The 12,713-nt window shown below is 34.9% G+C and overlaps 1 protein-coding gene across 11 annotated transcripts in view; it reads left to right on the top strand.

Moving 5' to 3' along the window:
- The window catches only part of LOC129738637 (broad-complex core protein isoforms 1/2/3/4/5), a 257,900-nt gene that overhangs the window by 231,921 nt on the left and 13,266 nt on the right, over positions 1-12,713 (top strand). For 5 of the 11 annotated variants that reach the window (XM_055729880.1, XM_055729881.1, XM_055729890.1 and 2 more), the window contains 4 exons: positions 70-953; positions 1,193-1,344; positions 1,582-1,632; positions 8,625-12,707. In XM_055729880.1, coding sequence (XP_055585855.1) covers positions 70-953; positions 1,193-1,344; positions 1,582-1,632; positions 8,625-9,091 — 1,554 coding nt within the window. In that variant the 3' untranslated portion in view covers positions 9,092-12,707. The other 6 variants (XM_055729884.1, XM_055729883.1, XM_055729886.1 and 3 more) reach the window with 5 other exon arrangements.

Here is a 12,713-nt window from a genome sequence, read left to right as displayed (position 1 = left end):
CCGATGAATTTACGAACTCTTGGTTATTATATTTCTCACCAGAAATCTGTCGTTTCTGTCAACCAACAGCTAGCGCAAGTACAAACATCGACTGGATCAGGAAATCGAACACCGGTCAGTCATCATCATCCAAGCTATACGGATAAGTTAGTAGAGGATGCCCTGTTTGCCCAAGGTGTTCCACCACCATCGCATCTCAACAACCTGCAGCATACACCCTCGCCACATGGAGGATCAACGGTGAACCAGCTGCTGAGAAGGGCCGCCGCTGCTGCAGCACTCCGACGTGAACGAAACAATTCCTCTCAATCCGATGAACTGCAACTCAAACGCCACCGATTGTCTACGGATGGTGGCATTCTCGGCAATAACAACAATCTGGATGTGGTGAGTCACATGCCCCAAATCACAGCGACAGACTTTTCCACCAGCATGAAGACGAATAGCAGTGCCCCGCATTCGCCTCACATAAAAGAGCATCTCAGGCATGAGAGCAACAAAACCCCTAACGGTATGTTGCAGATTTCTGTGTTGAGGAATTATTTTCAAAAATATTATATTTTTATCTCCACAGGTAACAACAACAACAGCATCAATATCAACAACAATACAAACAATATGAACAACAACAACAACAACAACACTATCAGCAACAACAACAATAACAACAGCCTGAATGCACATGGCAAGGACAGCACGCACTTGGATCAATCGAGCGGTGGAAACCTGGCGGGTATCGCTACGAATGGTGGAAGTGGTGGCGGAAGTATGGGCTCGAATACCGACAAGGAAAGCCTAACGCCGTCACCGTCGGTGCGTTCGAGCGATGACGTCAAGTCAGAACCAATGGAGCTGGTATGTAGTTCCAACGTTGAAAACGAGAACAGTTCCGACTCAATTGTTGACGATCAGCATGACGTTCCACACCCCGCTGACATCAAAGGATCGCTCAGGTATGGATGGTTAGTTTCATTTGATTTACCACTCTAGTTACTGTTCATTCGGTAATCATTGCAAAGCGATACATCGTGCGCGAAGGATCAATGTAAGTTTAAGCCTGCCTAGGGTGCACAGTTATCCCGAAATTTGCAAAACGTTAGCAAACAAGTGCAATGGTTACTTCTCAAACTGATTTCTGTTGAATAAAACATAAATGCTTTACGCAAATTTCGCTTGTCCTTCCCTCACACAGCTCACCGCATGAAGATGACATGGACGGTAGCATACACTCGCACACGGCACCTCCGTTCTTGATATCGCCTGGCGATAATAAGCTGTTCCCACCGCCAGGATCGTTTAACTTTTCCATGGCCGCACTGGCAGCGGATCCTGCTGCATTGGCGGGTAAGATTTATTATTATTTTTTTAAATTCACTGATCATACTGTCTCTGTAAATTACGTAGCACAATAATAAGAAAGCAAACGTTTGAAACTTGGGATAGCCTGTTGGGGACTCTACTGTGTACCACTTTTGAGATCAGATAAATTGGCTGTTTTGGTGTATTGTGTCACGTAATTTTAGTATTCCCTAGAATATTACAGCTGTATAATTTTAAAACCTACTGAATTCTTGTTTACAGGTTTTAACTCACAAGCACTCCAAGCTGCCGAACTTGCCGGATCACCACAAGGTAAGTCAACTTTTGCAGTTTTGGATCGATACGATCTATTTGATTGTGGATTCTCTCTCTCTCATTTATTTACCTGTTATTTTATTTACCAAAACAAGCAAAAACAAAAAGTCCAAAAATATATATTTTCCATTTTCCAATTTTAAATCCATACATAAAACTAATACCGATATAACAGTAAAACCAAAGACAAACGTCATTGTTAGTTTTACCAAAACTTAACTGTTTCAATGAGAAAATATGGATTTAAACTGACAACTAAACTTCACTTCAACTCAACTCTTCTGTCTGTTTCAATTTCTTGTCGATCTTTTTCTTTTATGTTTCAAAATATCCATCCATTTTAGAGAAAAAAAAAAAACAAAAAAAAAACAAATCATTTGGAACTCTAGCGTAAAAACATTCAATTTGAGCATTCCATATTTTCTTTGACCGCCATAAATGAAACTAATACGACTACCATGTGAAGGCAAGGTGAAATGTTCATGAAACAATAGCAAAAGGATAAATAACCGACCGAAAGCAAAGTTGATTGCTCAGGCTGAACCTGTGTATATATTGTTAATTTTTTAAGTTTGTTTTTCGACGGTTTCCGGTAAAATTGATGTACTAGTTGAATCTCTGACGAAAGGTTAGAATTTTGTTTAGTTAACGACTGTTTCATAAACTCGGTGCAAGATTTTAATGGTTTAGTTATTTATATATTTCGTTGTTTCGGTTCATTATTCGCGTTTCACGATTTAAAAAAAAATCTACAACAACGAAATTGAGAACGGAAAATTATTAAATTTCCTTTAAAAAAAATCCAAACAATATGTACTAATCCCCGAAACTAACTTAACTGTTCATATTTTCAAACTAACTGCTTTCCCTTATTTCTATCGTATTGTGAATCCAACAAATCCCTCCCGATAAATAAAAATCACAACCCTACAAACTTCATAAATAGTTTCAAATTTGTCGACTTGTGTTCAGTACTTGATTAATTTCTGTTTTATTTATTTTTGTTATTCGCTCATTAATTTTGATTGTCATTGATTGTGTGCTACATATGTTTTTTCATTGATTTTCGATCAGTGTTTTCAGTATAATTGTTATTTGGAATTCTGATATTTCGTGTTATGGTCGTGTTCATTATTAAACGTCGTGTTTGTGTGTTTTACTCATAATATTAATATTGTACTACAAAACAACAGTACCTATATGTGTTTTTAATTTTCATTTTCATTTATTAATTGCTGCATTCAAAAACAAACAATAAATCTTCAAGTCTAGCAAATGCCAAATTGGTAAATATGATCGAATGAGATATGATTATGTTTTTTTTCATTTTTCGTTCCCTTTGTATGGAGAAAATTTCTCGTACACACGCAATAATGCAAATTGCACACACAGCTTTACTCAAAATTTTGTTCCAAATCGGATAACGTTATACTCCAACTACTTTGATTACAGATAATCCAAAAATTTTCCCCAAGATCCTCCAAAAACAAAACCCAAAAAACGATCGTGACTCCGTTTTGTCTTCTATCCGATAACTCTAGCAAGGGATTAGCTCTACTAAATTGGTTGTGAATTGTTTTCGGAATTCTTTCCCCCTCCCTTCCAAAATCAAGGATACACGACGTACGTCACACGTTTTTCTGCTTTGGTTCGCAGAGAAAATTCTGAAAACAGAAAAGCGCTAACTTTCTTGGCACAAATACGGTAGTTGAAGTACTAATACACGTCTAGTAAATAAATTTGAACGACAAAAAAAAAACTATTAAAACATTCGAAATCTGTGTACATATTAGTGGTTAAGTTTACTGGATATAATTGGCATAGTGTGTAAGAAATTAAAAAAACATAAACAAATATGCGGAATCTGTAAATATAAACACAAAATTAAAACAAAGGAAACAAAAAAACAAGCCTAAATTGGATATGGAGAGAGAAAAAATAATTATGTTAATTAGACAGTACGAGAATGTAAATGAATGAACCAACAAGTCAATGAAGCTTGAGATGTGCGATTGGAACAAAAACTAAGCTGATGGCTCAATACCACACAGCAATGTAAAAAATTGTAAATTTACAGTAGTTTGCTCCCCAACAAACTTTAAAGATGAAAAAAATCTGGACTAGTCTTTTTTAGGAAGATTTTACAATGATTTTAAACTTCAACTTCAATAAACAAGGAAACATTTGAAATCTGAATTTTGTTTTTTTTTTTAATTTTTAAGTTGAAATTTAAGTTTAAATTAAAATTTAAAAGACTGAAGCAAAAAGAATTGTTTGCATTTTGATGAGTTAAAATTTCAAATCCTTGAAAAAATAATGCTCTTGTCTTAATGATTATTTACGAATTGAGAACCCTGATTTCCAGATTCTGAACTTTCAATTTTTTTACTGATGTCTACATGAAATAACATAAGAATACAGAAATTCTGTATTGCAAATGCTAAAATTTCATAAAAGCTCTTTATTTATTTATGTCTTTATTTTAGAGACTCTAGTTGGTTCGTCTCTTTTAATCACTGCTTTAAAAATTATTATTCGCTATCTCAATTTCGTCTTTCGAAATTTTAAAATTTAGATTTTGAACCCTGCAATAATTATCCCGAGTTCCTCTTCAAAATTCAGAAAATCAATTCAGTATTTAGACAATCGTAATGTGTCTCAATTTATAACATTTTTCAATAAATTCCTTCGGAATTTTGAATTCCAAACTAAAATTTGTAGATCTAAAATTTATAATTTTGTCTTCAGAATTCATTCAGACTCAAATTATAGAATTCTGATAGTTATTACATTATCGGTAAAAGAAATATTCTTCTCAGAAAATTTATTGAGTATTGTTAATTTTAGCCATTTAAAAAGTAAAAAAAAGATAGCAATTCATTTAAAATACATAATCTTATTTTTCAAATAAATAACCCTCGGCTAAACCTGTCGTTTTTTCCTAATCTTGTATTCGTCTATAATTTTAATACTCAGAACACTTATTCCTAAAAGTAAAACATTCATCGATAAAGCAATTATGAAAATTTCGGTTTCGAGCTATGAATTTGAAAATGTAAATTTTGAATTTTCACACATTGCGAACCAAATACGAGAGCTCTCGTGTTTTCGCTTACCGTGAATTTCATAAATTTTATAATAAAAACTCTATTCTACAAAATTGAACACAACACGTTCGATAACTCGAATATACCAAATTTGTAAAATTTGTTCCAGCAAGTTTTGAGATAAAATATGCCGAATTTCGGTGTTTCTCGGCTTGGGAATGCAAAATAAGATTTTGTATTTCTTATATTTTTAAGTTTTCACATTTGATTTGAATTCTCAATTCTAAAATAAAAATTCTGGCTCCTGAATTTTAACCTGAAATAAAGAACACAAAATTTATTGAAATTCTTTCGAGTTTTTCGAAAATAAGGTAAAAACTAAATTACAAAACTGTATTCAAATCTGTTTTTAAATTTCAAATTTTTTAAATTAGAATTTCAAAACATCTGACTCATGAATTCAGTATTTCCTATTCAAGGTTCGGAATGCAGAGCTCAGATCTACGAATTCGAAATTGTAAATTAAGAATACTGTTATCCTAAAACTAGGTTCAAAATTCGAAACTTTTCGAATGATGCAATGCAACTCAACAGAGAATTTTCAGTGTAAAAATCTCAATATAGGTTCTGTATCCGAATTGAATTCTAAATTACGAGTCATATTGAATTTGAACTCTTTTATCCATATTCTGATTTCATAATATTGGATTTTACATTTTTAGTTCTAAGTTCTGCATCATACATGGAGACAGAATTCCGACATCTGTCTCTTGTGTTCTAAATTGAAAATGCTGGATACTATATGATGAATTCTCTATTCTTAAGAAAGATTTTTTTTGAGAATTCGATTTCACTTCAGAATTGCAAATGGTAAATCCTAATCCTTGAGTCAAAAATTTGCATCCTTATTAAGAATTAAAAATTGAGAATATTTCAAAACATATAGAATTCAGAATTTACAGTATTTTTTATAATAAAAGTCCCATCAATACAAGTTCTTGGCAAAATTAGCATCTACAAGTTCATTGAGTTGTTGGTCATGCGAGCGCATTTTTGTTTAATGGTAAGCAGGAGCACTTGACAGGGAAAATGAGCCAATGCTTTTATAATTATAATTTAAGTTACCTACTAATGGTTGAAGGGAACACAGATTTTTTTCCAATTGATTTGAATGGCGTTTAGAACTTTATTGGACATTTTGTTGCATTTCGTTTGCAAGTTGGTACATAAGCACTTTTAATAAAACTGCGTAGCTTATTGAAAAAAAAACAGGAATTGGAGAAATTTAAAAACGATTGTACAAAAAAACGGAAACCCCATTGATTCGGCCTAACATTGACATTACAAAACAAAAACATAGGAGTATGGAGACTTACCATGTAAAGAGTTGAATAATTGGTGAAGGATGAAACAACAACAAAAATAAACCAATTCCAAAAAATGTAGTGCCAACACTGATACACATTTGGCTAATATTGCGACGTATTTTATGACTTCTTCTGTCGTCAGGTCGACTGACGACGATCTCAAAATGCAACGAAAAATCGCCTGATTTGTACAACGTGTCTACCTCAACTCATACTCGACCATTCCTGGCGACGACGATGATGAAACGCGACAACAACAACTCCCCGATGATGGTGCGGATGCCGGGTTCGCCAATTTCCCTGGCCCATCAACAACAACAACAACAACAATTACTCCAACCAGGCGAAGATTTTCGCTGTGATCCATGTAATAAGAATCTGTCCTCACTGACGCGTCTCAAGCGCCACATCCAAAATGTCCACATGAGGCCAACGAAAGAACCGATATGCAATATCTGCAAGCGAGTGTATAGTTCGCTCAATAGCTTGCGCAATCACAAAAGCATCTATCATCGGAACATGAAGCCCCCGAAGGAAGAACATGGACTGCCGATGGTTGTGGGCAATCATCCCGGCGTTGTTCCGACCGGACCACAGCAGCTAGCCCTGGCCGCCAGCATGGTTAACAGTGCCGTGGACCAGAAGCAACAGTATTTCTCCCCATCCCATCACACAGCCTAGAACGAATATAATAGTTCTTAGCGCTTAGCTCTTCCATCCATGCCTTGCATCACACACTGCATTTAGTATAAAACACGCTTACAAAGAGAGTTATTGTTTCTTTTTGTGTTTTTTATATACATACATGATTATCAAAGTGTTCGATCGTTCTACACAATTCACTGAAAAAAAACAACAAAAAAGCCCATCAATTTCACCTACTGTAGGATTATTACTTGGTAGATTTATATGAAAGTTCTTATTGTTAGTTAAATAGCAACTGCGCACACAATTATACATTACAGCATGATCTAAATTGTTCATTTGAAAACAAACTAAACAGTAGACAACGAAAACATTTATAATATTTTGTACCTTAATTAGTATGTTCCTCGAAACGTAGGAAAATTCTAAATTTCCACTTAAGTACTGTCGATTGATACAGAGTTGTTGTTACATTTCTCTGTATGGTGAAGCTCAATAAAAAAGTAAAGCAAAATTGGAAAACAAAAATTGAGACATAAGTGACTTCAAACACCAAATCAGGCTATAATCTAAAACAAAAAGTTACTTTTCCAAACTGCGTTACCAAATATATTAGTTGTATATTTTGGCTGCTTTTGATATCGTTTGACCTTTTGTTTTCAATTCTCGGAAATTTGAAAAAAACTCATCTTTAAAAGAAAAAATCTTGCTACCCTACAATTCGTAAGATCATTGATTTCAAAAACAGACAAATTAGTATTCTTTGGTGCATAAAAAATACTTTTATTTCGGTCCACGCCACCGACGCTTGTTGGGTACGTTTGATCATTTCGTTTTATAGCGCGATACACGGTTACCAAAAGCTGACTCTTTGTATATCCGGTATGTTTTTTTGTAATCGACAGCACCATCTGAATGAAACGAAAAGGAAAAATGTGCTTGCACACCTACACGAGGTGATCTTACCAAGTAACACACTGTAGCGGATCAAGTTCTCGTTCTACATAATCAATCGTTCCTATTGGTTGTCTTCATTATAATACAAATGCATCCGGTCTCATATACCCTTTGATGTCAAATGCTCCTCGCGTACAAATAACGAATTACGCATAATATTAAACAATCAAGCGATCTTATTTCTGTACCTCATACCCCGGTTTAATAATCAATGTAATGGAATTAAGTCGTGTGTTTATAATATCTCTTACTCTGCTTATACTTTATCCATTTCAACACGTAGGTGTCAATGTCATTCATGTTGTTTTTCTTGCTGACAGGGATAACTTGAAAAATGGAAAATATAATATAACATGTTTTATCATTTGATTTCTCCCGGCAAACAAAATTCAAATTCCTTTTCATTTCGAATTCGGAAAAATCCAAAACCAGAAACAAAATCCAAAAAAAAACAAACTTTATGCAAAGCGCTAATCAAAAAGTGAAAGTAACTTTTATAATGCCTGACATTAGATGAAACTAAACAAAAATCCAATCAAACGAAAGCACAGAATAAAGTAAGTCACTATTGTCTCTTTTTTTCTTTTCCCGGTGATGCTGCTTGTCAATTCATACAATCGCATACGCACGCAAAATATGAATTGGGCACTGACTACCACACTACCACTCCCTCTCTCTAACTACTATGTAACGCGATGATCCGTTCGACGAACAATATTGGGGCACGCATTGACCACACACACACTCCCACGATAAACCAAAAACCACACCCACACGAACGAAACCAACACATCTACCCCAACAAAAACAACTACCTACTCGAATAAATATGTCTGCGCTCGATGATGTCGGTCGTCGTGCCCGCTTCGTTCAAAATAATGTGCGTGCGTATGTGTGTTGTCGACGTCGTTGCGTCGTCGTTGCGTGGGGTATCCGTGTGTTGCGGGGCGTTGCGGCATGGAATAAATTGCAGGTATGAACACGGGACGGCCAACATCACCATCGGATTTGAATCACGTGGGAGGTGGCGTCGGTGGTGGACCGAACCGTTTGGCCCTACCACTTCCGCTAACAGCTTGTCATCGGTGCGATGTTTGCGGCAAACTTTTAAGTACAAAGCTGACCCTTAAACGACACAAAGAACAGCAGCACCTACAGCCGCTGAACAATGCCGTGTGCAATCTGTGCAACAAGGTATTTCGTACGCTGAACAGTCTCAATAACCACAAGAGCATCTACCATCGCAGACAGAAATTGTTGCACCATCACCACCACCACCAGCATCCCGGACAGCATCCATTCGCGTCGGTAGCGGCAGTAGCAGCCGCTGCAGGCGCTGCTAGTCCTCTACATCATCCATCACAGCATGCTTTGCTCGGTGACGCTGGTGGTGTTGGCTGTGACCTTAAGCAGAATATGGCCAAGTTGGAGTTTCTCTAAAATTTAGCCCACTTTCGAAGCGAATTCGTTGGACAGCTTCTTACGCGACAACAGCGCAGATAAGTAGAGATCGTCGTCAAACTATCTACAACAAATTCGCTAATCTGCACTGGGCGCGCAGGTTTTTTGTCAATTAAATCAAAATGAAGAAAAACAAACAACAAATGATTTACCGAACCCAACAACAGGTTTACAGAACATAATTTTCGCCGGATTGCCGCCGGCCAAAAACTGTGTATAGAGAAATGAATGTAGTTCTTTTATTTGATGTAGACATTAATACTCACATTAGTTGAAAGCTAGCAGTAAAACAAGCATATGTTTTACTAATCGAATATTAAACTGTAAAATCTACTACTGAACTGGGAACGTTTCGTCTCAAATAATCATTTGCTGTTTTTGTATATTGACATGCTTGAAATGCTGATATGCGAAACGTAGCACAAAACTGCAGGCTCATCCATTGTTGAAATATTATTTTGAAATTCATCATATTTATTTAATTATAGCTACATACCCGCTGAACCTACCTACGCCCGTTCAGACTTTCATTTCGTAAGAACCAAACAACCATTTATTGATTCTGGTTATTAGTAGGTGTTACAGAAGCTTATAAGAGTTCTTTATTTTCCATATATATATATATATAAACTATGTAAATTTGTGTCTATTATCTGAACCATGCGAATTGAAAGCTTAGTTTCTTGTTACGTATGCTTTAAACGATGAAGCACAACTCTGTATGTAATGTAATAGATCCACTAACAACTAGAGGTACGAGTTCAAAGAGAAAAACGAGCTTAGACAATATCGGAAAACTGACTTAAATTTAGGAATTCTCACTGGACGCAGCATTTGATACTTTTGTTATAGCAAAACAAAAAAAAAGCTACAACTGGTAACACAAGACCTAATTTTGAAAGGTGAATGACAAAATTCTAACCAGTTGCTAATCAGTTGCATCGACTTAAAACAGATCTACTTAAACTTATGCTTGATTAGCAAGAGGCAGAGACTGGACTGTCTACTTAAAGCAAAAAAAAAAAGTAAGAAAGAGAAAAACAAAGACACGGATAAAAAATTCTCTAATAAAAAAAACCGGACCGAAGCATGTTTGGAACTGTCAATTCACTAATCAGAGATTGGAAAGATAAATTTCACATACCAATCGTTGTTGAAAGTGTGCAATAAAATCCATACCTTTCCTTGTCTTTTACACGTTACTCTATTGTTATTGTTTTGCCAAGTTGGGTTTGCCTTTGTTGCATAAAATTATTGTTCATGTTTGATGGTAAAGCGTAAATATACTTTGTTGAGAAAAACGTTCTTAGATAAAATCGAAATATTTTTTTTCCTTAAAAAATTACCAAGCAATAATACTTGTAATGAAAACCATCACTATGCATTTCTAAACTTTTGAACAGAACAGTAAACGATCTTACAATTCGATAAAAAAAAAAGTATCAAATAATATTTTCGGATATCGATTACTCGATATAGCACAGATATTTAAAAAAAAAATCTCTGTCGCGGATTGTGCGCCACGATTGACAAAATTTCCCCGTTTGTCATTTCATTGTTAGTTTGATTGAAATGTCGATTTGATAATGATTTCAGTATACACAGCAAAAATTATTTTCTGTAAAATTACGCAAATGTCCTGTAACAAAAAGGAGCAGGACATTTACCGTAATTTTACAGGTCTAAAACATGATTACATGACATTTAATTTTTAGTGTACAACTTTATTACAGGACATTTACTGTAATAATAAATGAATCTTCATTAACTTTCAAGGAAAACAATTTTAAATTACAGGTTTTGTTAATTACAGGTGATTTATTTTAAAGGTTGCAGTGACACGTAATAGTAAAAAAAATGTCTGTGTAGTGTCCTTATTTTCGCTCGCTGGTACATTTCTGCAAATATTATCGCGCCACACAGAAAAACTGTTTGACTATTACGTGTCACTGAAAACTGCAACCTTTAAAATAAATCACCTCTAATTAACAAAACCTGTAATTTTAAAATGTTTTCCCTGAAAGTTAACGAAGATTCATTTATTATTACAGCAAATGTCTTGTAAAAAATTGTACACTAAAAATTAAATGTCACTTAATCATGTTTTCGACCAGTAAAACTAAGGATGCTCCCCCTCCAAATGGTAGATTAGGATATGGAGAACACACTTTTGTATGGGGCTAACCGAAAAAAAAATCATGTTTAGAAGATCCGCAAACGCAATCTTTGAAAATTGTCCACTTTTTGAGTATTTGGTTTTTAAAAACTTCTGGGACCTAAATTTTTTACAAAATGTATATATTTTATATTTTCATAATGTTGTGTGGGTTGAAGACTACACGTAAAAATCGAATGAACCAACGTTGTGATAAAATTTCAAATCAGCAAGCTATTTTGTAGAAAAAAAATTTTTTGTACAAATTTTTTTTTATTCAACTGACCTAATAGGGTACTTAATCGCTTGGCGTACGGCACCCTCCCAACTAAACGCACTTCAATCAATCAATCAGCTGACCAAAATGTGTACCAAGCATAAGGTTGCCAGACGGCCCGGTTTTATCCGGGTTTGCCCGGATTTTGGGAACACCCGGCCCGGCGACACAGGCGACCAGGCCCGGTTGCCTGGATTCTATTGGGAAAAGTCCGGATTTGGCCCGTATTTTCACTTTATTTGACAAATTAATCAAAGAAAAACTAAATGTGTTGTAAAAAAAAATTATGCCTCCAAAACGAAATTTTTCGAGGCAGTTTTAAAAAAAGAATCCTGAAAGGTTTTTTGGAAGCCTAAAATACAATTTAAAATCTGTCGATGAGTTTTGATGAAAAAAACATGCTATTTTTTATTTAATTTATCAAATTTGTTTGTAATAAATATCCACTTGAAAATCAAAACACTTAAAAAAAAAGACTGATTTATAGGAACCATCAGGTCATAGTCAAAATTTGAGCTAAATCTGATAACGGGAAGGGGTTGCACTGAATCTCAAGAGTGAAAGGGATTCTGAGACATTGTGTTCTGAAGAAACAAAAAAAAACTAGTTTTTCATCAATTTTTTTCCTTTACCAACCGATTACTAACTTATGTTGATTTTATCGTGAATTTCAATCAAATTTCTAGAAACGTCGCTGGTTAACTGACAGCTGAACACAGACTTCCGACAATCTAGTACTTCATTTTCCTTTGTCAAAAGTCAGTCGGAAGTTCGGACTTCCGAAGTAAAATTTTGTACTGCCGAGGTAGTATTAAAAATTTATTAAAGATAAACATTCACCTGAAGACTGCAACTCGATAGGACTTAAAATTGCAGTTCATGTACCCTGCTGTAAAATGTACTCTTTGCGTGTTAAACGACAATTTGAGACCGAAATATAATCTTAGAACCGCAATAACTTTTTTGTTTTAAGTCCAACCGAGTTGCAGTCTTCAGGTGAAATGCTAGTGTTTATTAAAATTTTCATAAAATCAATATAAGTAAGCAATCGATTGTTAAAAAAATTATGGAAACCCAGTTTTTCATGTTTCTTCAGAACACAATGCCTCAGACCCCCTTTCACTCTTAAGATTCAGTGCAACCCCTTCCCATTATCAGACTTGGCTTAA

The sequence above is a fragment of the Uranotaenia lowii genome, chromosome 1 (genome assembly GCF_029784155.1).
Source record: "Uranotaenia lowii strain MFRU-FL chromosome 1, ASM2978415v1, whole genome shotgun sequence".
Classification (NCBI taxonomy): Eukaryota; Metazoa; Arthropoda; class Insecta; order Diptera; family Culicidae; genus Uranotaenia; species Uranotaenia lowii.
Note: the sequence above shows the minus strand (reverse complement) of the source record. Positions and strands in the feature narration are given on the sequence as shown.